The sequence below is a fragment of the Heterodontus francisci genome, chromosome 3 (assembly GCF_036365525.1).
Source record: "Heterodontus francisci isolate sHetFra1 chromosome 3, sHetFra1.hap1, whole genome shotgun sequence".
Classification (NCBI taxonomy): Eukaryota; Metazoa; Chordata; class Chondrichthyes; order Heterodontiformes; family Heterodontidae; genus Heterodontus; species Heterodontus francisci.
Window position 1 is genome coordinate 203545580 of NC_090373.1, and position 24411 is coordinate 203569990.

At 44.5% G+C, this 24411-nt stretch overlaps 1 protein-coding gene across 1 annotated transcript in view; it reads right to left on the reverse strand.

Moving 5' to 3' along the window:
- LOC137367180 (dynein axonemal heavy chain 8-like) overlaps positions 1–24411 on the reverse strand; it is a 2531605-nt gene that overhangs the window by 1058962 nt on the left and 1448232 nt on the right. Inside the window, exon 123 of the mRNA XM_068028616.1 lies at positions 13721–13962. Coding sequence (XP_067884717.1) covers positions 13721–13962 — 242 coding nt within the window. The remainder of the gene's footprint in view (positions 1–13720; positions 13963–24411) is intronic.

Genomic DNA, 24411 nt, shown 5'->3' on the forward strand with positions numbered 1-24411 from the left:
TGGTTGCCTGGAATCAACCACACAGAGAGGGAGAACAGGACATACAATGTTGCCATTTGACTTTGAAACTGGTTGGCAAAAAAAAGTTTTTTTCAGAGACAGACAGACACAGCTGCATGCTCACACCTGAAAGGAAAGCTCTCAAAATAAAACTGAAGGAAGAGAAGTCAATTTGTTTATTTATCTCTCGGGGTTCTAAAAAGTCAAGCCAGATTAATTCCTTAAAAAAAAGAGTAAATCATTGATCTGCTGTGGGCATCGCTGGAAAAAGAGTAAAACTTCAACTGCTGAACTGGACCGCTGAATTTCCTGTCATTGAAGAACTTGTTTTTTTCCCATCGGACAACTGCGAAGACTTCAAGAAACCTTGGATTGTTTCTGCATTGAAAGATTCCATTCCGTCAGGAATTTAAATCTGCAAAGACTTTATTGTTATTTCTATTTTCTCGGGCAGCTAATTAAACAACAAAAATACTGTTGGTTTGTGTATATGTATGCAAATGTGTGAGTTAGGTTTTTAAATAAGTTATAAGGTCTTGAGATATTGGTTTATCTTAGTAGTATTTAAGATTTTTTAGTTTTTTTAATAAGCATTTAAATTGTTGATATCTAAAGATACCTGGTTTGGTTCACCTCATTCAGGGGTTACTGGAGTGTTTCAGTTCAGCTGCTGCTTTCTTTGATTTGGGAAAGCTTAAAGATATGTATGATATGTATGATTATAGTTAGGGCATTTGCAATGCCCTCACCTACTTCGTTTAAAACCCTGGAGTGGTGGGACTGAATTGACAGTGCGTTGCTCCAACTGCAATCAGAATCAAATATTTTGATTGGTGGCATTGTCTTGAGCGGTCGTGCCATAACACTGTCTGTACTTAAAGTGTATAAAACACCAGGACCAGATGAGATGCATCCAAGGATACTGAGGGAATTAAGGGTGGAAATCGTAAAAGTCCAGGCTGTAATTTTTCAGTCTTCCTTAGACTCGGGGGTGGTGCCAGAGGACTGGAGAATTGCAAACGTCACACCCTTGTTCAAAAAAGGGTGTAAAGATAAGCCCAGTAACTACAGTCCAGTCAGTTTAACTTCAGTGGTGGGAAAATTTCTAGAAAATATAATTCGGGACAAAATCAATAGTCACATCAACAAATGCAAGTTAATTAAGGAACGACAGCAAGGATTTCTTAAACGAAAATCATGTTTAACTAACTTGTTGGAGTTTTTTGAGGAGGTAACAGAGACGGTTGATGAGGGCAATGCTATTGACGTGGGGTACATGGACTTTCAAAAGGCATTTGATACAGTGCCACACAACAGACTTGATGGAATAAAAGGGATGGCAGCAACATGGGTATGAAATTGGCTGAGTGACAGGAAACAATGAGTAGTGGTTAATGAATGTTTTTCGGGCTGGAGGAAGGTTTGCAGTGGAGTTCCCCAGGGATCAGTGTTGGGAGCCTAGTTTTTCCTGATATATATTAATGACCTAGATCTTGGTGCACAGGGCACAATTTCAAAGTTTGCAGATGATATGAAACTTGGAAGCATTGTGAACTGTGAGGAGGATAGTGTAGACCTTCAAAAGGACATAGACAAGTTGGTGGAATGTGCAGACAGATGGCAGAAGAAGTTCCGGAAGAATATGGAGAGACAATATGGTATAAAGGGTACCATTCTAAAGGGGCTGCAGCAGCAGAGGGACCTAGAAGTATGTGTGCATAAGTCATTGAAGATGGCAGGACAGGTTGAGAGAGCAGTTAATAAAGCATACAGTATCATGGGCTTTATTAATAGGGGCATAGAGTACAAGAGCAAGGGAGTTATGTTGAACTTGTATAATACACTAGTTTGGCCTCAGATGGAGTATTGTGTCCAATTCTGGGTGCTGCACTTGAGGAAAGATGTGAAGGCACTAGAGAGAGTGCAGAAAAGATTCACGAGAATGGTTCCAGGGATGAGGAATTTCAGTTATGAAGATAGATTGGAGAAGTTAGGACTGTTTTCCTTGGAGAAGAGAAGGTTGAGAGGTGATTTGATAGAGGTATTCAAAAGCATGAGGGGTCTGGACAAAGTAGACAGAGAGACACTATTCCCACTCGTGAAGCGATCGAGAACGAGAAGGCACAGATTTAAAGTATTTGGTAAAAGAAGCAAAAGTGACATGAGGAAAAACATTGTCACACAGCGAGTGGTTAAGGTCTGGAATGCAGTGCCTGAGAACATGGTGGATGCAGGTTCAACTGAAGCATTCAAAAGGGAATTAGACAGTTATACGAAAATGAAGAATGTGCTGGGTTACGGGGAGAAGGCAGGGAATGGATCTGAGGGAGTTGCTCTTTCAGAGAGCTGGTGTGGACATGATGGGCCAAATGGCCTCCTTCTGTGCTGTAACAATTCTGTGATTGTTATTGAATGCTTTTGGAAATCCAAGTATACTGCGTCTTCTGGCTTCCCTTTATCTACCCTACCAGTTACATCCTCAAAAAACTCTAGTAAATGTGAGGTGATGCATTTTGATGGAAGGAGCAATATAGACCTAATGGCACAGTTATAGAGTCATAGAGTCATAGAGGATCAGAGGGACCTTGGGGTTCATGTACATAGATCCTTGAAGGTGGCAGAATGTAATGAGAGAGTAGTTCATAAAGCATATGAGATTTAGGGCTTTATAAATAGAAGTAGTGAATACAAAAGCAGGGAAGTTATGCTGAAGCTTTATAAAGCTCTGATTAAGCCCCAACCAGAGTATTGAGTCCAGTTTTGATTGCCACACTTTAGGAAGGTTGTGAGTGTCCTGGAGATGGTGCAGAGGAGATTTACCAGAATAGTTTCAGGGATGAGGTATTTTAACTGCACTGTTAAGTTGGAGAAGTTGGAGTTACTCTCCTTGCAGCAAAGGAGATTGTGGGGAGATTTGAAAGAGGTGTACAAGATTATGAGAGGTTTAGATGATGTAGACAAAGAAAAACTGTTCTCATTAGCTGATGCCACAAGGGCTAAGGAACACAGATTTAAGGTTTTTTTTATTCGTTCGTGGGACATGGGTGTCGTTGGCTCAGCCAGCATTTATTGCCCATCCCTAATTGCCCTTGAGAAGGTGGTGGTGAGCTGCCTTCTTGAACCGCTGCAGTCCATTTGGAGCAGGTACACCCACAGTGCCGTTAGGAAGGGAGTTCCAGGATTTTGACCCAGCGACAGCGAAGGAACAGGGTGATATAGTTCCAAGTTAGGATAGTGTGTGGCTTGGAGGGGAACATGCAGGTGGTGGTGTTCCCATGCATCTGCTGCCCTTGTCCTTCTAGGTGGTAGAGGTCGCGGGTTTGGAAGGTGTTGTTGAAGGAGCCTTGGGCAAGAGATGCAGGGGGGATGTGAGGAAGAACATTTTTATGCAGCAAGTGGTAATGACCTGGAAATCACTGCCTATGAGGGTGGGGGAAGCAGAGACGATTAATGATTTCGAAAGGAAATTGGTTGGGCACTTGAGAGCTACAGAATAAAGTAGAGGAATGGGATTGACTGCATTGGTCTAAAGAGAGCTGGCATGGACACAATGGGCTGAATGGCCTCCTTCTGTGCTATGATGACACTGTGACCTGTATGCACATCACTATTGAGTGACAAAACAAATAGTAAGGGCTACAAAAAGCAAGTAGAATATCAACTTGCAAGGGATATCAAAATCAATACAAGAAAATCTTTGCAGTTATAATAGAAAAAAGAGGGTCGTCAGGAGCAACGTACACCCCTTGAAAATTGTTAATGATCATATTGTCTATGAAAATAAGGAAATAGCAGGCACGTTGAATAATTACTTTGCAGTAGAGGAAGAGGTGAGCATACAAAACATCCCAAGGAAATCGATACTGAATAAGGGACAGGGATTCACCAAACCTAATGTAAGCAAACTAACAGTAACGAAGAAAATAATGGCAATAAAGAGTGTCAGATTCCCAGGATCAGATGGTTTTCATTCCAGGGTATTAAACGAAGTAGGTGAGGACACTGCAAATGCCCCAACTATAATCTTCCAAAGTTCTCTTGATTCAGGAATTATTCCTTTAGATTGGAAAATTGCACATGTCACTCTGCTATTTAAGAAACACGATGGAGAAAAACCAGGGAATTCTAGACCAGTTAGCCTAACACCTGTTGACAGGAACTTACTGCCAAGCTTTGTTCGAAATTTAAACCAGACAGCTTGACTCTGATTGGTCAAGGCATTGCCCTGAGGAATGAACCAGCGAATGGCTGTCACTTATTTTGCTTAGCTGAAATAGGCGCAATGTTTGTATATATTCTTTCTGTCTGCAAAAAACAGGGCCTGTGTATAAATACATGTAGCTTCCTGTACACGAAAATGCACCACACTGCGAGCTCCACTGGCAATCCTACCTTGGTCGTCAGCGAAATTCTAAGCACACTGAAAATTATTTAGCAAATGTTGTCCAGTCGCGGAATCACATCTTATGTTGGACATTGTGTTTTGAGTTTTGCAAACACGTTGGGTACAGCCTATACCTCGCCCATTGCGAACAGCAGAAGGGACATGTTGTTTGATACGATCCGCTAGTCTTTGGGACGTATGGCCTATATACCTAGCTTCACACCGGCAAATGAAGATTGGCAGTTAACTGTCAGTCACCATTAACTGGTGCATTCTCCATGGCAATGCCTCTACCAATCAGTTTTCACTTGCCAACCAATCAGCACTCTCTTCTCAACCAGTATAAGTTTGTTGTTTTCCCTTACATTGCTATTCTTGTGGATTGTCCTGATGAGTGCAAGACAAAAAGCTTCGACATAATATCTTTATTTTCAGCAATACTCAAGTTCTGTACTACCAAATGATGATTTGGATGTTATTTATATGGACTTACAGAAGACATTTGATAAAGTCCCTCAAAAGTGACTGTTAGTTCATGAAAGCTCATGAAATTGAAGGCAAATTATTGACCTGGTTAGGAAATTGACTAGTGGTGGCCCACAAGGATCTGGATCAGGGCCTCAACTATTCACTGTATTTAGCAACTGCATAGATGATGGGATGGAAAGCCATATATCCAAATTTACTGATGACACAAAGTAAGCAGTGCGGATGGAAGCATGAAATTACAAGAAGATTTTATTAGATGGAGTAAATGGGAAGAACTGTAGCTCATGGATTTCAATGTAAGCAAATGTGAGGTCAATCACTTTGTGCTTAAAAGGGATAGAACAGGGGATTTATTAAATGATGAAAAGCTAGGAACAGTGAAGACCCAAACTCAGGGGCCCAAGTACATAGATCAATAAAATGTCATGAACAGGTATAGAAAATAATCAAAAAGGCTAATGGATTGCTGGCATTCATATCTTGAGGACTAGAATACGGAGGGTAAAAGTCAGGCTTGTGCGATAGAAAGTCCTGGTTAGACCACAACTGGAGTACTGTAAGCAATTTTGGGTACTACACCTTCGAAAGGATACGTTGGCCTTGAAGGGAGTGCAGCATAGATGATGTGCACCAGAATGATACCTGGACTTGAAGCATTAATATGTTAGGAGAGATTAGACAAACAAGGGTTGTATTCCTTAGATTTCGAAGGTGGGTTGAGCAAAGTTTGCAAGATAGTAACGGGAACAAATAGGATAGATAGAAACCTGGCTCTATTTTTCGGGTGCGTCATGATCCCAGTGTTGGCATCAATTTTGGGTTGGGATCTTGGAAGTAGGCATGCCGGGACATTGGATGCAATCTTCTCAGAGGTGACAAATTAAGATTGCGATTCCAGGAGTCCCATCCAATTCAGGACGACGACCGAGTTCCAATGTCAGCCCATTGGTAGGAATCTTCATGATGTGGGTGGGGCTGAGGGATCAGAAACAGGCCATGAAGTGCCTTCAGTAGGAGTGCAGCGGCTGCCATTGCAGCAAGAGACACATCAGAAGAGACGTTAGTCTCCTTGAAGTGGCTGCAAAGGCATTCCTTCTGTTTAGGGAGACTCGAATAATGTGATATAGTGCCAGCAACATTTTTTTTACTTGTTCATGGGATGTGGATGTCTCTGGCTAGGCCAGTATTTTATTGTCCATCGCTAACTGCCCTTGAGAAGGTGGTGGTGAACTGCCTTCTTGAACCACAGCAGTCCTTGGAGTGTAGGTACACCCACAGTGATGTTAGGAAGGGACTTCCAGGATTTTGACTCAGTGACAGTGAAGGAACGGCGATATAGTTCCAAATCAGGATGATGTGTGGCTTGGCGAGGAACTTGCAGGTTGTGGTGTTCCCATGAATCTGCTGCCCTTGTCCTTCTGGGTGGTAGAGGTCGCAGGTTTGTAAGGTGCTGTTGAAGGAGCCTTGGTGAGTTGCTGTAGTGCATCTTGTAGATGGTACACACTGCTGCCACTGTGCATTGGTGATGAAGGGAGTGAATGTTGAAGGTAGTGGATGGGGTGACAATCAAGTGGGCCACTTTATCCTGAATGGCATCGAGCTTCTTGAGTGTTGTTGCAGCTGCACTCATCCAGGCAAGTGGTGAGTATTCCACCACACTCCTGACTTGTGCCTTATAGATGGTGGACAGGCATTGGAGAGAAAGAAGGTGAGTTACTCGGTGCAGAATTCCCAGCCTCTGATCTGCTCATAATGACAGCATTTGTGTGGCTGGTCCAGTTCAGTTTCTGGTCAATGGTAACCCCTCAGGATGTTGACAGTCGGGGATTCAGCGATGGTAATGCCATTGAACATCAAGGGGAGATGGTTAGATTCTCTCTTGTTTGAGATGGTCATTGCCTGGCACTTGTGTGGCACGAATGTTACTTGCCACTTATCAGCCCAAACCTGGATATTGTCCAGGTCTTGCTGCATCTGGACTAAGGCTGCTTCAGTATCTGAGGAGTCGCGAATGGTGCTGAACGTTGTGCAATCATCAGCGAACATCCCCACTTCTGACCTTATGATTGACAGAAGGTCATTGATGAAGCAGCTGAAGATGGTTGGGCCTCGGACACTACCCTGAGGAACTCCTGCAGTGATGTCCTGGAGCTCAGATAATTGACCTCCAACAACCACAACCATCTTCCTTTGCGCTAGGTATGACTCCAGCCAGCGAAGGGTTTTCCCCTTGATTCCCATTGACCTCATTTTTGCTAGGGCTCCTTGATGCCATTCTCGGTCAAATGCTGCCTTAATGTCAAGGGCAGTCACTCTCATCTCACCTCTTGAGTGAGTTGCTTTTTGTGCTTTTTGTGGACAGGACATACCTGGGCAATTTTCCACAGTGTCGGGTAGATGCCAGTGTTGGAACAGTTTGGCTAGGAGCGCGGCTAGTTCTGCAGCACAGGTCTTCAGTACGATTGCCGGAACGTTGACAGGGCCCAAAGGCTTTGCAGTATCTTCAATTATTTTTTGATATCATTTGGAGTGAATTGGATTGGCTGAAGACTGGTATCTGCGATGCTGGGGACCTCAGAAGGAGACCAAGATGGATCATTCACTCAGCACTTCTGGCTGAAGATGGATGCAAATGCTTCAGCCTTGTCTTTTGCACTGATGTGCTGGGCTCCCGCATCGTTAAGGATGGGGATATCTCTGGAGCCTCCTCCTTCTGTTAGTTTTTTAATTGCTCACTACCATTCATGACTAGATGTGGCAGGACTGCAGAGCTTAGATCTGATCTGTTGGTTGTGGGATCGCTTAGGTCTGTCCATCGCATGCTGCTTCCGTTGTTTGGTATGCAAGTAGTCCTGGGTTGTAGCTTCACCAGGTTGACACCTCATTTTGAGGTATGCCTGGTGCTGCTCCTGGAATGCCCTCCTACACTCTTCATTGAACCAGGTTTGATCCCCCGGCTTGATGGTAATGGTAGAGTGGGAGATATGCTGGGCCATGAGCTTACAGATCTGGGTGAATGCAATTACGCTGCTGCTGATGTCACACAGCGCCTCATGGATGCCCAGTTTTGAATTGCTAGATCCGTTTGAAATCAATCCCATTTAGCACGGTGGTAGTGCCAACACGCTCGTGGTATCCTCAATGTGAAGACGGGACTTCGACTCCACAAGGAGTGTGTGGTGGTCACCCCTACCAATACTGTCATGGGCAGATGCATCTGCGACAAGCAGATTGTTGAGGACAAGGTCAAATATATTTTTCACTCTTGTTCCTTCCCTCACCACTTGCCACACATCCGGTACAGCAGCTGTGTCCTTAGGACTGGGCCAGCTTGTTCAGTAGTGGTGCTACCAAGCCACTCTTGGTGATGGACATTGAACTCCCCCACCCAGAGTACATTCTGTGCCCTTGCCACCCTCAGTGCTTCTTCTATTCGGTGTTCAACATGGAGAAGCGTTGATTCATCAGCCGAGGGAGTTGGTCGGTGATAATCAGTAGGAGGTTTCCTTGTCCATGTTTGACCTGATGCCATGAGACTTCATCAGGTCCGGAGTCAATGTTGAGGACTCCCAGGGCAATTCCCTCCTGACTGTCTACCACTGCATCACCACCTCTTCTGGGTCTGTCCTGCCAGTAGGACAGGACATACCCAGGGATGGTAATGATGGTGTCTTGGACATTGTCTGTAAGGCATGATTCCTTGTGTATGACTTTCGCAGGCTGCTCCTTGACTAGTCTGTGGGACGGCTCTCCCAATTTTGGCACAAGCCCCCAGCTGTTAGTATGGAGGGTCGACAGGGCTGGGTTTGCTGTTATCGCTTCCAGTGCCTAGGGCAACGCTGGGTGGTCTGTCTGGTTTCATTCCTTTTCTTAGAATTTGTAGTGGTTTGATACAACTGCGTGGCTTGCTTGGCCATTTCACAGGGCATTTTGAGTCAACCACATTGCTGTGGGTCTGGAGTCACATGTCGGCCAGAACAGGTAAGGACAGCAGATTTCCTCCCCTAAAGGACGTTTGTGAACCAGAAGGGTTCTTACAACAATCGACAATGGTTTCATGGTCCACCATTCGGCTAGCATTTTAATTCCGAATTTCTTCATTGAACTCAAATTTCGCTATCTGCCATGGTGGGATTCAAACTTTAAGTATTAGACATTAGTCTGGGCCTCTGGATTACTAGTCCAGTGACATTAACAATATGTCAGTGCCTCCCCTAAATTTAAGAAATGGCCTCACATAGTTCATGGCTAGGAACTCCTGCTGTGAAGCCACCTCCACTCAATTTCAGGGCTCCTGACACAGCAGGGGGCCCATGTGCTGTCGGAAATATTGCAACTGAATTCCACAATAGGGGCTAATTGCCCCATTCAGGTCCCTAATTGGCTACCCGGCCCCGCTGGGCAGGTAGTTGTCGCTGCGGGGATCCTGCTTCTGGAGGAGCGCATAGAGGTGGGAAGATGCCACAGAGCTGGCCTGATGCAAGTCGATCGCATTTTACTGTGTTTAATCAAAAGATGAGGTGCTGTTCCCCGAGCTTACGTTGAGCTCCATTGGAACAGTGAGCACAGAGAGGTCAGCATGGGAGTGACAGGGAGAATGAAAATGAGAGGTGACCAGAAACTCAGGGTCACCCTTGCAGACTGAATCAATGTATTTCATAAAGCGGTCACTCAATCTGCATTTGATCTCACCAATATAGAGGAGACCACATCTTGAGCAGCAAATACAGTGTACTAAATTGAAATAAATAAAAGAAGTTGAAGGAAATTGCTGTTTAACCTGCAAGGAGTGTGTCAGGTTTTGGATGGTTAGAAAGGAGAAGGTGAAAGAGCAGTTGTTGCATCTCCTACACTTAGATGCGAAGTGTGTGAAGGGGAGGGGGTGTTGGGTGTAATTGAAGAGTGGACTATGGTTTAATGGGGACAACAGTCCCTTCAGAATGCTGAAAAGTGAGGGGAAGGAAAGATGTATTTGGTGGCAGCATCATGCTGGAGATGGCAGAAATGGCGAAGGATGATTCAGTGAATGTGGAGGAATGTGGGGTGGAAGTTGAAGACAAGGGGAACAGGTACAACTGAGATGAAGAAACTGAGATAATGGGATAGAGTACTTCAAGGAAGTGGGGTGGAAGGAGGTGTAGTCAAGGTAGCTGAGGGAAGTTTAGAGCAGATATTAGTGGACAAACTATCCTCAGACAGTGAAGTCGAGGAAGGGAAGAGTCTGAGACTTATTCCTGCCCCTTATCCTTTTCCCTTGCTGTGCACTTGCTGAAAGGAAGTTCTCCTCATACATCTTCCAATTATGATGAAAGGTTATTGACTTGAAATGTTGGGATGAATTGTAATCTGCAGGATTTGGGTGTGGGTGACATGCTAAAACTGGCAAAACTGACAGCGGAGTGCAGCAGGAGAGAAGTAACTAGCAGAGAGAGGAGCAGTAGAGAGGCGATGAGCAGAGAGGTGCAGTTTACAGGAGGCACTACTCATACACAGGGTTGACAGGCAGAGGTTCAGTTTCCTTGAAATGACTGATCAGCAATGTCTCCGGAGGTTTAGGTTGTCATGTCAGGTGATGGCAGCTATCTACAGCCCCAAAGAAGAAGACCTACTGTTTCGTGGCCGCACATCACCAGTCGCTGTCAAAGTCACCACTGCCCTCAATGCTTCTGCCTCCAGATCATTCCAGTCTCTGCTGCAGACGTATCCAGGATCGCCCAGGCACCTGCTCTAAAATGCATAAGACAGGCAGAGCAAAAAGAAAGAAATACTTACATTTATAGTCTCCTGGTGACCCTCCACCATCAGTGCACAGTGGCAGCAGTGTGTACCATCTACAAGATGCACTGCAGCAACTTACTGAGGATCCTTCAACAGCACCTTCCAAATCCACAACCTCTACCATCTAGAAGGACAAGGGTAGCAGATGCATGGGAACACCATCACCTGCAAGTTCCAAGTCACACACCATTCGGACTTGGAACTATATAGCCATTCCTTCACCATCGCTGAGTAAAAATCCTGGAACACCTTCCCTATCAGCACTGTGGGTATGTCAACATCACATGGATTGCAGTGGTTCAAGAGGCGGCTCACCACCATCTTCTCAAGGGCAACTAGAAATGGGCAATAAATGCTAGCTTTTGCCATCAATGCTGACATCCGAAGAACAAATAAATAATTTATATTGCACCGTTCATGACCAATGGATGTCTCAATGCACTTTACAGCCAATTAACTACTTTTGAAGCGTAGTCACTGCTGTAGTGTAGGAAATGCAGGAGCCAAATCATGCACAGCAAGCTCTCATACACAGCAATGTGATAATAACCAGATAATTAGTTTTTTTGTAATGTTGATTGAGGGATTAATATTTTCCAGAATACAGGGGATCATTCCTCTGCTCTTCTTCGAAATAATGCCATGAGATCTTTTACCTCCACTTGAGAGGGCAGGAGGGGAGGCCTCAGTTTAAGGCGTCATCTGGAAAATAGCACCTCCGGCAGTGCAGCACTTCCTCAGTACTGCACTGAAGTGTCAGCCTAGATTTTTGTGCTCAAGTACTGAAATGGGACTAGAACCCGCAACCTTCTGATTCAGAGGCAAGAGTGTTGCCAACAGAGCCAAGGATGACAAATTATTGGAAAAAGTGCTGAGGTATTATTTAGGAAAATACGGATTGGACAAAGATAGTCAGCATGGATTTGTAAAGAGAAGGCCCTATTGACTAACCTTGATTGAATCTTTTGAGGAGGTAATAGCAGGCTGAATTTTGTTCTGCTCCCGATCTCAGGCTCCAAAGTGGGGTGGGGACTAGAAGATTGGAGCAGCAGTGGCCTGCCATGGAGCCTGAAGCTGGGATGTCGGGCCTGATCTTCCCGGCGGCGGTGAGGCTCTGTAGTGCCCCCTCTGCCATTCGACGATGGGACCCTTCTTTAAATATTTAAATGAACATCGTGCATCCATTTAAATACAATTCCCCACAATCTTACCATTGGATCTGGATTTTCTGTGCGATGGGTGCCATTCATGCGCCTTCATTGTCCCGTCCAGGGAAAGCTGGTGCCACCGAGGTGGGGAACTCAGGATTTTTAGTGCAGTGGGGAGTGGAAGGGGTGAACTCTGAACTTTCTGCAGTTGTGGCGGGGGGTGGGGGGGGGGGGGTGGTGGGGGGTGGTGCGGTGGGTGGGTAGAAAGGGGTGAACTCTGAACTTGGTGCAGCTGTCAGGGAGAAGGGGTCAACTCTGCAATTTCAGTGTATTGGGTAGAACGGAGCAAACATTTATTTTCGGTCTATTGGTGGGGGGAAGGAGTTCAACTCTGCAGTCTCTGAGCAGGACTGGCAGCCTTTTAAAAATCATTCCAGTGCCTACGCAGAGATAGTTGATGCCATTCATGGCCACATGATTGGAGGAGGCAGTTACCCTGCATATTCTAATGAGCCACCAGGCTCAAGATTGCGGCGGCGTGGCGGCGTGTGACCCGTGCATGCCGGCACCCATTTTTTACATCTGCCACCATTCCCGGTGGCAGGAAAACAAAATCCAGCCTAAGGATTTTAGCAAGGCATTTAAGAAGTATCCAGTGGCAGACTGGTTAGAAAAGTAAGAGCCCACAGGATCCAAGGGTAATTTATAAGTTGGATCCAAAATTGGCTCAGCGACATGAAGCCAAACATAATGGTTGACTGGTGCTTTTGTGACTGGAAGGCTGTTTCCAGAGGGGTTCCACAGGATTCAGTACTAGGTCCCATGCTTTTTGTGGGATATATCAAAGTTTAAAGATGATACAAAAATTGGCCATGCGGTTGATAGTGAGGAAGAATGCTGTAGATTGCAGGAAGCTATCAATGGACTGGTCAGGTGGAAAGAGAAGTGACAAATGGAATTCAATCCAGAGAAATGTGAGGTAATGCATTTGGGGAGGACAAACAAGGAAAGGGAATACACAATAAATGGGAGGATTCTGAAAAGTGTAGGGGAATAGAGGGACTTTGGAGTGCATGTCCACAGATCCTTGAGGGGAGCAAGGCAGGTAAATAAGGTGGCCAAGAAGGCATACGAGATACTTTTCTTCATTTTCCGAGGCGTAGAATATAGGAGCAATGAGGCTTTTCTACAACTGTATAAAACAATAGTAGACATAGGTAGAGAGGGTAACAAAGGAGATTGACAAGGTTATTGTCAGGAATGGAGAAATTTACCTGTAACAAAATTTAAATAGGCTGAGGTTGTTTTCTGAGGGGAGATTTAATTGAGGTGTATAAAATTATGAGGGGCCTTGACAGAGTGGTTATGAAGAACCTATTTCCTTTAGCAGAGAGATCAATAACTGGAGTGACATAGATTTAAAATAATTGGTAGAAGGATTAAAGAGGAGTTGAGAAATGTTTTCACCCAGAGGGTGGTGGGAATCTGGAATGCACTGCCTGAAAGAGTGCTGGAGGCAAAAACTCTCATTGTATTCAAACAAATACTTGGATGTGCACTTGAAGGGCCATAGAGCTAGCAATGGGTATTCACAGCATTTTCTGATTTTACTTCAAATATACTTCTATCCATGCTTGCACATGGGCCATGACTTTTGGCCACTTTTCCTCTCTTTTCATTAAGAACTTTAAAAGAAAACCATTGAGAGAATGGGAGCTTTTAGAAATCCAAGTTCAGCCATAAAGGACCTAGATCAGCTCACCACTGATTTATCCATTACCAAATACCCACCAAGAAAGGAATGATATTGTCTTTAGCTATTGATTGCAACAACTATTTCACCTAGTTTACACGAACACTCATCGCCCCAAGCATCACAGAGCATCAAAAGCATGTTTTTTGGATGCACTGAGGATGTTACCTTCAAAATTGGCTTCCAGCTGAGAGCAGAAGAGCTGATGTAGACCATCCCCATTCTGGACACTGTGGCTGGAGATGCATTCTCAATGTTGTGTACCTCAAACAGTAGTTTGCAAGAAGGAGACATGGGAATACGGTCGCCATTAGCCAAAGTTAAGGTCTTGTTGTCATCCAGTACCGAATTTAAATTTTCTATCCAAATAGCATCCACTGGGCCATCTAGAATTATCCAGATGTTCTCACCTAGAAACCAAATTGTACAACAACCACACAAAAATATTAACAACGATTAAGTGGGCTCTGATATTATTCATTTGCACAGTAAACCATTAGATTAGTTCTTTTTAGATCATTTCAGAATTGTGCCCTGCAATCAGATTTAATTACAATTACTTTCCAGAATTGGAGTTTAATTCCTAATTAACTACATGCTACCATCGTAATTCTTTCATTAACAATTAATCAGCATCACTAAAATTGCAATCTTTGAAGAAACAAGAAAAGCCCATTTGATACAGATACAGCGGTCTGTAAGGACAGAGGCGCAGGTTATCGTACACTGGTATGTGTTCTCCTGATTCTGTACCATTTTATTGGGTTTTTCGTGGCTCTTTGGCCAAAATGAGGGAAAATGAGGCAGAGAATCTGAGAAATTTGCCTCACTGACGATAAAGGTTATCAAAAGAGGCAAGAGTCAACAATCCCACTCCAGACATCAGCTTTGGTCTGCACTGAGTGCTGCTGGAGGGCACAGAGTGTGAAGAAGGGAGTTTGGTAAGTGAGGGAGTTCAGTAAGGATTAAAAATTATAAATTAAGAAAAAATTAATTTGAGTGCAAAGAGTGCAAAGTGGGAGTTTGAAGCATGAGGGAGGGGCTTCTTTCGTCCTACCATTTTTCAGCCTCCAGTAGCTGTATCTCTCTTTGGTATAGGGGAAGAAGCTGATTGGTGAGTAAGAACTACTTGTCATAGTAATAACAAATTTTTAAAGTTATGGCAGGTCAGCTCGGCCAAATGGAATGCAAGTCTTGTGGTATGTGGGAAGTCATGGACGCACCGAGACGAACACATTTGCAGGAAGTGTCACCAGCTGCAGATGCTTGAGCTCCAGGTTTCGGAACTCGAGTTGCAGCTGGAGTCACTGTTATGCATCTGCGAGGCAGACGACTATGTGGATAGCACGTTTAGGGAGGTGGTCACACTGCAGGTTAGGAGCATGCAGGCAAAGCGGGAATGGGTGACCGCCAGGCAGTCTAAGAGTACCAGGCAGGCAGTGCAGGAGTCCCCTGAGTTTATCTTGCTTGCTAATCAGTTTTCCATTTTGGATACTGGTGAGAGCGATGGTTCCTCAGGGGAGTGCAGCCTGAGCAAAGTTCATGGCATCATGGGTGGCTCAGCTGCACAGGAAGGGAGGAAGAAGCGTTTAAGGGCAATAGTAATAGGGGAGTCAATAGTCAAGAGAACAGACAGGCGTTTCTGCGGCAGTAAACGTGACTCCTGGATGGTCTGGTGCCAGCGTGAAAGAGCAGCTGCAGGACATCCTTTTGGGGGAGGGTGAACAGCCAGAGGTCATAGTCCACATTGGGACCAATGGCATAGGTAGGAAGAGAGATGAGGTCCTGAAAGCAGAATTTAGGGAGTTAGGAAGGAAATTAAAAAGCAGGACCTCCAACGCAGTAATCTCAGGATTACTCCCAGTGCCACGTGCTTGTGAGCATAGGACTAGGAGGATTGATTGATTGAACTTGTGGCTGGAGAATTAGTGTAGGATGGAGGGAATCAGATTTCTGAGGCATTGGAACCAGTTCTGGGGCAGGTGGGACCTGTACAAGATGGACGGGCTACACCTTAACAGGACCGGAACGAACATCCTCACAGGGAGATTTGCTAGTGCTGTTGGGAGGGTTTAAACTAGCTTTTCAGGGGAATGGGAACTTGAGGAGTAGCTCAAATTGGCAGGAAGTAAAGCTCATAACAGGAGGTAGAAAAGTAGCATGTGACATTAGAAGGCAGGCGAAACAAAGGTGAGCATCAACTAGGCTTAAAACGCAGAATAATATCAAGACGACAAGGTTAAGGGCATGCTACCTGAATGCATGCAGCATTCACAACAAGGTAGTTGATTTGAAGATTAGGAGAAAAGGCCTAAAAATTTGTCAGAAATAGTAGTAAACCTGAGGACTGGAAGGATTTTAGAATAGAGCAAAGGAGGACGAAGAAACTGATAAAGAAAGGGAGAATAGAATATGAATGTAAGCTAGCAAAAAACATAAAAACGGATTAGAAAAGCTCTATAGCTATGTAAAAAGGAAACATTTGGCGAAGACAAGTGTGGGTCAATTACAAGCAGAGTCAGGAGAATTTATAACGGGGAATAGAGAAATGGCAGAGAAGCTCAATGATTACTTTGTGTCTGTCTTCACTGAAGAAGGTACAAGAGAGAGAGAGCAACTGAACAGTACGGATATTTAAAAAGTGTGCCAATAGTTCAGAGGTTGGAGAGAGAGAGAGAGTGATAGAGCAGCAGATCAGGACAGAAAGTTAAAAAGCGCACCAAAAGTTCAGAGATCAGAGAGAGGGCGAGCGTGGCGGAGCAGGACGGAGATTTAGAAAACACGCCCAAAGTTCAGAGGATGAAGAGAGAAAGAAAGTGACGGAGTAGTATGGAGAGTTAAAAAGCGTGCCAAAAGTTCAGAGGTTGGAGAGAGAGAGAGAGAAAACGGCAGAGCACCACTGGAGAAAAATCGAAAAGTGACATCAGAGTGACATCACAATCAACAGAGAGAGCAGCAAAACAGAAAGCCGGCGTGAGTTTTTAATTTAATCTCAATCAAATATAAAATAAGACTTGATCGATTCATTAGTATATAAACTAAAAACTAAAACGTATTTTATAATTTATCATACAGAGCTTGAGAGAGAGACCATCAGGGAGTGTATTAGTTCAAATTAGGACAACTTAATACTTAAGCTGTATTAAGTATTACTAGCGATTATCAGTATTTGTAAGGTTTACTAACAGTAGTTAGGTGTGTTAGTATTGGCAAAGCTTTATTAGCATTGGTAAGGTCTATTACCAGTAGAAAGGTCGACATATCTGTGTAATCAAGGAAAGTATAACTTTCATTGAAGCTTGTACTGGCATCTAATAAGCACATAAAGTTCAACTATATGTAGGAATTATTCTAAGTTAATTAAGAAAGTAATTAAAGTAAATTAACTAATAACATAAGTAACAATGGCAGGACAGGTGTTATGTTGCAGCTATGGTATGTGGGAGCTTTTGGATGCCAAGGCAATCCAGGACAAACACATTTGCAGAAAGTGTAAGCCGCTACAGGAATTCCGGATCAGAATGATTGATCTGGAAGCTGAACTGCAAACACTGTTTAGTTTAGTTTAGTTTAGAGATACAGCACTGAAACAGGCCCTTCGGCCCACCGAGTCTGTGCCGACCATCAACCACCCATTTTATACTAATCCTACACTAATCCCATATTCCTACCACATCCTCACCTGTCCCTATATTCCCCTACCACCTACTAGGGGCAATTTATAATGGCCAATTTACCTATCAACCTGCAAGTCTTTTTGGCTGTGGGAGGAAACTGGAGCACCCGGTGGAAACCCACGCAGACACAGGGGGAACTTGCAAACTCCACACAGGCAGTACCCAGAATTGAACCCGGGTCGCAGGAGCTGTGAGGCTGCGGTGCTAACCACTGTGTCACTGTGCCGCCCCTTATGTGCAACATAAAGGAGGGGGAGAAATACCTGGACACTTTGTTCTGGAAGACAGTCACATATCTTAGAACAGGGTCTTCTGTTTTGGTCAGCAGTTTCAGGAGGGATGAGGCAGGTAAGGCGACCGTGCAGACAGCAGGAGAGGAGCCTCAGACTTTGCAATTGTCAAACAGGTTTGAGGTGCTCTCAACTTGTGCAGACGAAAGCGAGGTCTGCAAGGTGGATGAGAAGACTGGCCATGGCACTGTGGTACAGGAATGCATTCAGATGGGGGGAGCAGAAAGGAATGTAGTGGTAGTATGGGATAGTATACTGAGAGGGATTGACACTGTTCTGTGCAGCCGAGAGCATGAGTCCAGAAGGCTGTGTTTCCTACCAGGTGCCAGGGCTCTGGACATTGCTCAGGGCTGGATAGGAACTTGGAATGGGAGGGGGAGGATCCAGTTGTCGTGGTCCATGTAGGTACCAATGACATAGGTAGGACTAGGAAAGAGGTTCTGTTTAGACAGTATGAGGAGCAAGGCACCAAATTGAAGAGCAGAACCTCAAGGGTAATAATCTCTGGATTATTACCTGAGCCACATACCAATTGGCAGAAGGCACACAAGATTAGTGAAATGAATACGTGGCTTAAAGACTGGTGTGGGAGAAGTGGGTTTCAGTTTGTTGGACACTGGGGAATGTGGGGCTGTACTATTGGGATGGCCTGCACCTGAACTGTGCTGGGACTAGTGTTCTAGCAAACCATATAACTATGGTTAGAGAGGGCTTTAAACTAAACAAGGGGGGTAGGGGGCAGTGGTGAGGGATCAAGCTTGGTTAAATATAGCAAATCAAGGGGTAAAGTCAAGGTAGGAGAGCAGAATAGTAATACAGGAAATGAAGGTCAGAGAATGGCAGGAAGGGACATAGAGAAAAAAACCTCAGAACACACCAACGGTCGAGACTAGATGTTACGAAGATAACAAAATGACAAAATTAGAGGCTCTGAATGCACATAGCATTCATAACAAAGTAGACGAACTGATAACGCACATTGAAGTAAATAAATATAATCTGATATTACGGAGATGTGGCTGCTAGATGACAAGGATTGGGTCCTGAATATTGAGGGCTATATGACATTCAAGAAGATTAGGAAGCTAGGTAAAGGTGGAGGGGTAGCATTGTTAATTAGGGATGGCATTGGTGCAATAGTTAGAGATGACCTTGGTTCAGAAGATCAGGATGGAGAATCGGTTTGGGTGGAGATGAGGAATAGTAGGGGAAAGAAGTCACTAATGGGAGTGGTCTACAGGCCACCTAACAGTAATCACAATGTAAGACGAAATAGACAGGAATAAATATTGCGTGCTTGCACATAAAGGGACAGCAATAATCATGGGTGATTTTAATGTACATATAAACTAGAAAAATCTGATTGGCAATAGTAACCTGGGTGAGGAGTTCATAGAATGTTATCAAGATAGTTTCTTAGAGCAAAACATTCTGGAACCAACCAGACAACAGGTTATATTAGACTTGGTATTGTGTAATGTGACAGGATTAATTAATGACCTCAGAGTAAAGGCATCTCTAGGTAGCAGAGACCACAATATGACTGAATTTTATATCCAGTTTGAAAGAGAAAAGAGTGGATCTAAGACTAATATTTTAAACTTAAATAAGGGCAACTATGTGGGCATAAAAGCTGAGCTAGCTGAAGTGAAATGGGTTGCTAGGATAGGAGATAGAGCAATAGAGAAGCAGTGGCAGACTTTAAGGGGATATTTCAGAATACTCATAATAGGTATATTCCTCCTATAAAGAAAAATTCAAAGGGGAGGACCCACCATCCGTTGTTAACTAAAGAACTTAAGGAAAACATCAAACTTAAGGGAAAAACATATAATTGCACAAAGATGAGTGGCAGGTCATATAAAGAATATAAAGAATAGCAGAGAATGACTAAAAGTTTAATCTGGAGAAGGAAATTAGAGAATGAGAGGAAGCTAGCTCAAGATGTAAAAACAGACAGCAAGAGTTTCTGCACGTATTTAAAAAGAAAAAGAGTAAGTAAAGAGAGTGTTGGTCCTCTAGAGAGTGAGAATGGGGGGTCAATAGTAGATAATAAGGACATGGCAGATGAAATGGACAAATATTTTGCTTCTGTCTTCACTGTCAAGGATACAAAAAACATTCCAATAATAGCTGTAAATCAGTAGGTGGAAGGAAGAGAGGAACTTGATGAAAATACAATCACCTGGCAAGTGGTACTGAGCAAACTGATGGAGCAGTGGTCTGACAAGTCCCCGGGTTCTGATGGGCTTCATTCTAGATTCTTAAAAGAGGTGTCTAATGAGGTAGTAGATGCGTTGGTATTAATTTTTCAAAATTCGCTAGATTCTGGAAAGGTTCCATCAGACTGAATAATAACAAATATAATCTCTTTATTCAAGAAGCGAGGGAGGCAAAAAACACAATAACTATAGGCCAGTTAGTGTGGGGAAGGTGTTAGAATCAATCATTAAGGAGGCTATTGCTGGGCACTTGGAAAAACTCAAGGTAATCGAGAATAGTCAGCATGGTTTTTTGAAAGGGAAATCTTCTTTAACCAATGTATTGGAATTCTTTGAACACGTAACATGTGCTGTTGCTAAAGGGGTGCCCGTTGACAGGGAAGTGAAGGCGCAGGAGTGCTGGCCGCTGCGCTGAAGATTGCAGGAGGCCCGGAAGATGGAAGGTAAGTTTATTTAAATTTATTCACTTCATTGATTTAAAATTTGAAATGCAGTTCCCACTGCCCAGCGGCTGGAGGATCGGGCCAGGCCTTCCCGGTGTCGGGCTCCGTGGCGGGCCTCTGCCGGAACCATCATCTGGCCCCCACCCCCACAACAGAACCCAACATCGGGGACCCGGTAAAATCCAGCCCTATACGAGGGAGAGAGAGAGAGAGAGACAACCAAAGAAAATTGAAGACCAGAATACAAGAGGAACTAGTCGTGCACTCTGCCATCCAGTCTCCAATTTGGGTAGTATCTGTGTTACACTGTTCATCACTGCCTGAGTTTGTGACTAATAGTTTATCTGAAAACTTGATAAACTTGTCCTTTCCTTTATCGCAATAAAATTGATTCACAACAAGCTTTGTGCTGTCAATTCTGTTCCCATTTTAGAAGGTGGCATAAAGCACCTTTATCTTATCAAAGCTTACATTTGGCACCTCAGATGGGACTTGGTGTGTGTGAATGCTTTTTGAGAGAAAGGAAGGATCTCGAGTTTGCAAGTCCAGCCAACACATGCCCACCAGTGATCAAAGACACTATTCAAGACTATATAAAGAGAATAAATAAAGTCGTGTTGTCTGAAGATGTTAAACAGCTCTTCGAGCAGAAATTTATTGAAGTTATAGGGCTGGATTTTATAAGCTCACCGCTGAGCTTCGAAAATGGCAGCCCACCCGCACAGGCTGCATGCCAAAAAGCCACCGTGATCTCAATCTTGGCAGCTCATTTAAATAGCCGGGGTAGGCCAACCCCCCACCGATCACGTGGATGGGGCGGGCTTTCCGTCCCCAGCAATGGGCAATGCCCACAGGCAGCTGACGTCCTTTTTAAAGGGCTGTCAGCCATACCGGCTTTTTAAAAATATTTAAAGATACATGGCATAACATTAAATGAATACATTTATTATTCCCCTCACTCACCCCACACTAACAATTGAATTAATTATTTGCCCTTTCCCCCCAAAACACTTAGCTTTACCATCTGACCTACCCCCAATCTGCAATAAAGTTTAAATTACAACCCTTCCACCAACGCCTACACCCATGATATTAATTAGATCCCATTTCCCCCCTCCCCCCACTGATAAACCTACCCTCTCCCCCCTCCCCACCAGTGTTGCGCCTTGTTTCCCTGGATGGGGACCCAAAGGCACGGGAGTGCCAGCTGCCGGGCCAAAGATCATGGCGTGCCATCAAGAGTATAGGTAAATTAATTAATTTATTTGCCTTGAATAATAAAATTGTGGTCCTGTCGCCCAGTGGCAGGGAGGCCGCCACAGTACCTCGCTTTCGCCAGGGGGATCGGGCCGGGCCCTGCCGGCATCGAGGTCGTGGCGAGCCTCATCCAGGGCCATCTTCAGGCCCACCCCGCCACAGATTCTGATTTCCAGGACTCCTTAAAATCCAGCCCATAAAGTTCATTCAAGATAAGACAGGCCAGAAGAAGTTAAAGATAGACAAGGCAATAAACCTTCTGGCTTACAGCACTCAGTGGATCCAAGAGGCCGCTACTCAGAGAGATAAAGAGGTTCAGCAACTGAACCAGCGGGTTCAAGATTTGGGGCTGTGCCACAAGCATGCGACCAGCAGCAGCATGTCTCTAACCTGAACCCTGGTGCAGCCGTGATTGACACTCAGGAAAATAAGTCAGTTGAAACAACAAAAGGAGGTAAAGGAGTGTTTTTAAAAAAATGAAACTATAAAGGGATAGTAACACTAAATGGTTCTGAATTTTGCAGCAAATTAAAACCTGAGGTATATCCATAATAAGAGTTAAGTAAAAACATTGAAGTTAAATTTCCTATCAAATAACATGATGAGAGCACAAGGGAAGCAGCTGATTGGTGAGCAGGTCGTGAGTCTTTACTTATTCAAATCTTAAGTTTATCTCGGTTAAGTCAGCTAATAGTCTAATAAATAGAAGCATGACAGGGCATTTTGGTTCCAAGGAGTGCACATCCTGTTCCATGTGAGAATTCCAGGATGCTTCTCATATCCTGACCAACCATGGGTTGAATTTAGTGAGTCCGCTGCCGACCTGACATCGGGCCTGGAGAAGTGCTCTATTCGTGTTCTTCATGTGGGCGGCTGTCCCATCGTAGTTACGTGGTGGGTGGCTTTTTTGCACAGGGGAAGTGTGGGTCGCCCCAAATTACATGTTGGGGACTGGAGGCGAATTGTTTATTACAGCCTCCGATGACTCTGGAGCAGATGCTGGTACCATATTTAAAGCCCTGCCAGCTCTACATTCACTCCTGCCTTGGATTCATTGTCAGCTTTGTGCAACCTACAACTCTGTCTGCCTGGTTTCCTTACCCCCACCACCACCTCCCCCCAATCCCCTGAGTAGTGCAGAAAACAATGACTGAGGCAAGAGCGATGACAGGAAGCGGTCCTCCCGCCTGACCAAGCAAGCCTGGGTGGAGATTGCAGAGGTTAGCAGCCGTGGGGTCACCCGATGCAACTGGGTCCAGTGCAGAAAGAGGGTCAATGACCTCCTGTGTTCTGCCAATGTGACTGCTCCATATCAATCGCCTTTCCGACCATTTTATGTGACAATGTAGGAGGTTCCGCGACATGGCGAGGCTAGCAGTGCTGCGGCATTGGCTGATTGGCTAGGGTTTTATCTCTTCCTGAAAGATGCATGGCTGTTTCTCGGTCACAGGCCACCTTCTTTCATAGCTCACCCCCCTTAACGCCCCTGACCGCAAGTGTCAACATTAGATACATCAGATCATAGGCATTGAGGGACTAACATGAGCAGAACTATCATGTTGATCTGTCTGGTATTGTCAAATATCTCCATCCTTCCTCTTGTAGGACAAGAGGGTCCATAATAGGAGGGAGATGGCCCAGACTGGCAGAGAACTCCCAGATCTGTGTCCTCGCACCATTGCTGAGAAAGAGGCATTGGAGCTGGTGGGCACCCAGGGCGGCTGCGCAATATTGGATGGGGAGATTCGACTCCCTGTGCAAGAGAGTGAGGATTGACTCCAGTCAGTATGTGCATTAATGTTGGAGTCCCACATTATGCATGGTGTGCATCAGGAGATCTCCACAGCCTAACCCATATACGTTTGTGTTCTTTGATGCAACTAACCATTTTCAGGGGTCCATAGCCGCGGTGGGACAGGAGGGGGAGGAGGACTACTCAGAGGAAGCACTGTTTGGGATTGGAATTCCTTCCTCCCCAAAAAAAGTGGACTTTATGAAATATAGGGAAAAACCCCAACCCCATGGACACCACTGCTGTGAATAAAAGACAAACCTCAACACAAAACACAGAGGCAGGCTGCATTCTAAGGGGTTAATTTCAAACATTTCGAACATCACAACAGAACTGATACTGTTAAAGGACTGGAGTTTTGGACATTATCATAACAGTGACACAGGATAACTGCCATCATGTAACCCAATTAAGTAATTGGGGAGGCCATTGTTACAACTAACCAGCCCCAGACCACAGCATTCACTCCTGTCACAACTGGAGAGAAGCCTTTTCATGGATATCAGCTCTGGAGCCTGGAATACCTCACCTTGGGGGCGTTCGCTGTTCTTGGTCATGGAAATAACATCAGCACTAAGTGGATCTGTCTAGACTAGGCAGGTATCAGACGAAAGGGATCAAAAGGTGCTAAGCGCTGACCATCCAGCAGGATGGCTTCAGGAGATGTGTTTATGATATTTTGATAAGGATCATCATAAAAAGGACAAGATTGAAGGGTTTGGCACTGCAGTCAAGAAGGAGGGTCAGGAACGGTCAACTTGACTAGTGGGACGGACAAATTCTCACCAGAAGGGCCAGCCGCTTGGAGGATTTTAAGTTCCAAGGGGTATTTGGGGCTGAGAGTTTAAAGCAATTTTAAGTGTAAACAACCAAATCCTGGGAGGGTTTGGGTTTTGAATTGAGTGAGTTTGGGGCAGAAACGTGGGGTTTTGCCTGTGGTTTTTCGAAAAAGGTTTATCTTATAAGTTGTGGTGACTTGTGTGTTTGGATGGGAGCAGAGGTTGAATCATGGAGGGATGTAAATCGGACTACAGAATCGAGGTGTTGTGTGCTGTCCTTTAAATTAGTTTAACGGTCTTTGTTTCAGGGTGTCAGGAGGGTTTTCAATAAACAAGTTTGCGGTTCAGCCCAAACCTGTTTCTGTGCAATTTGTCCTTTATAAAATCCTAAAGTCAAGA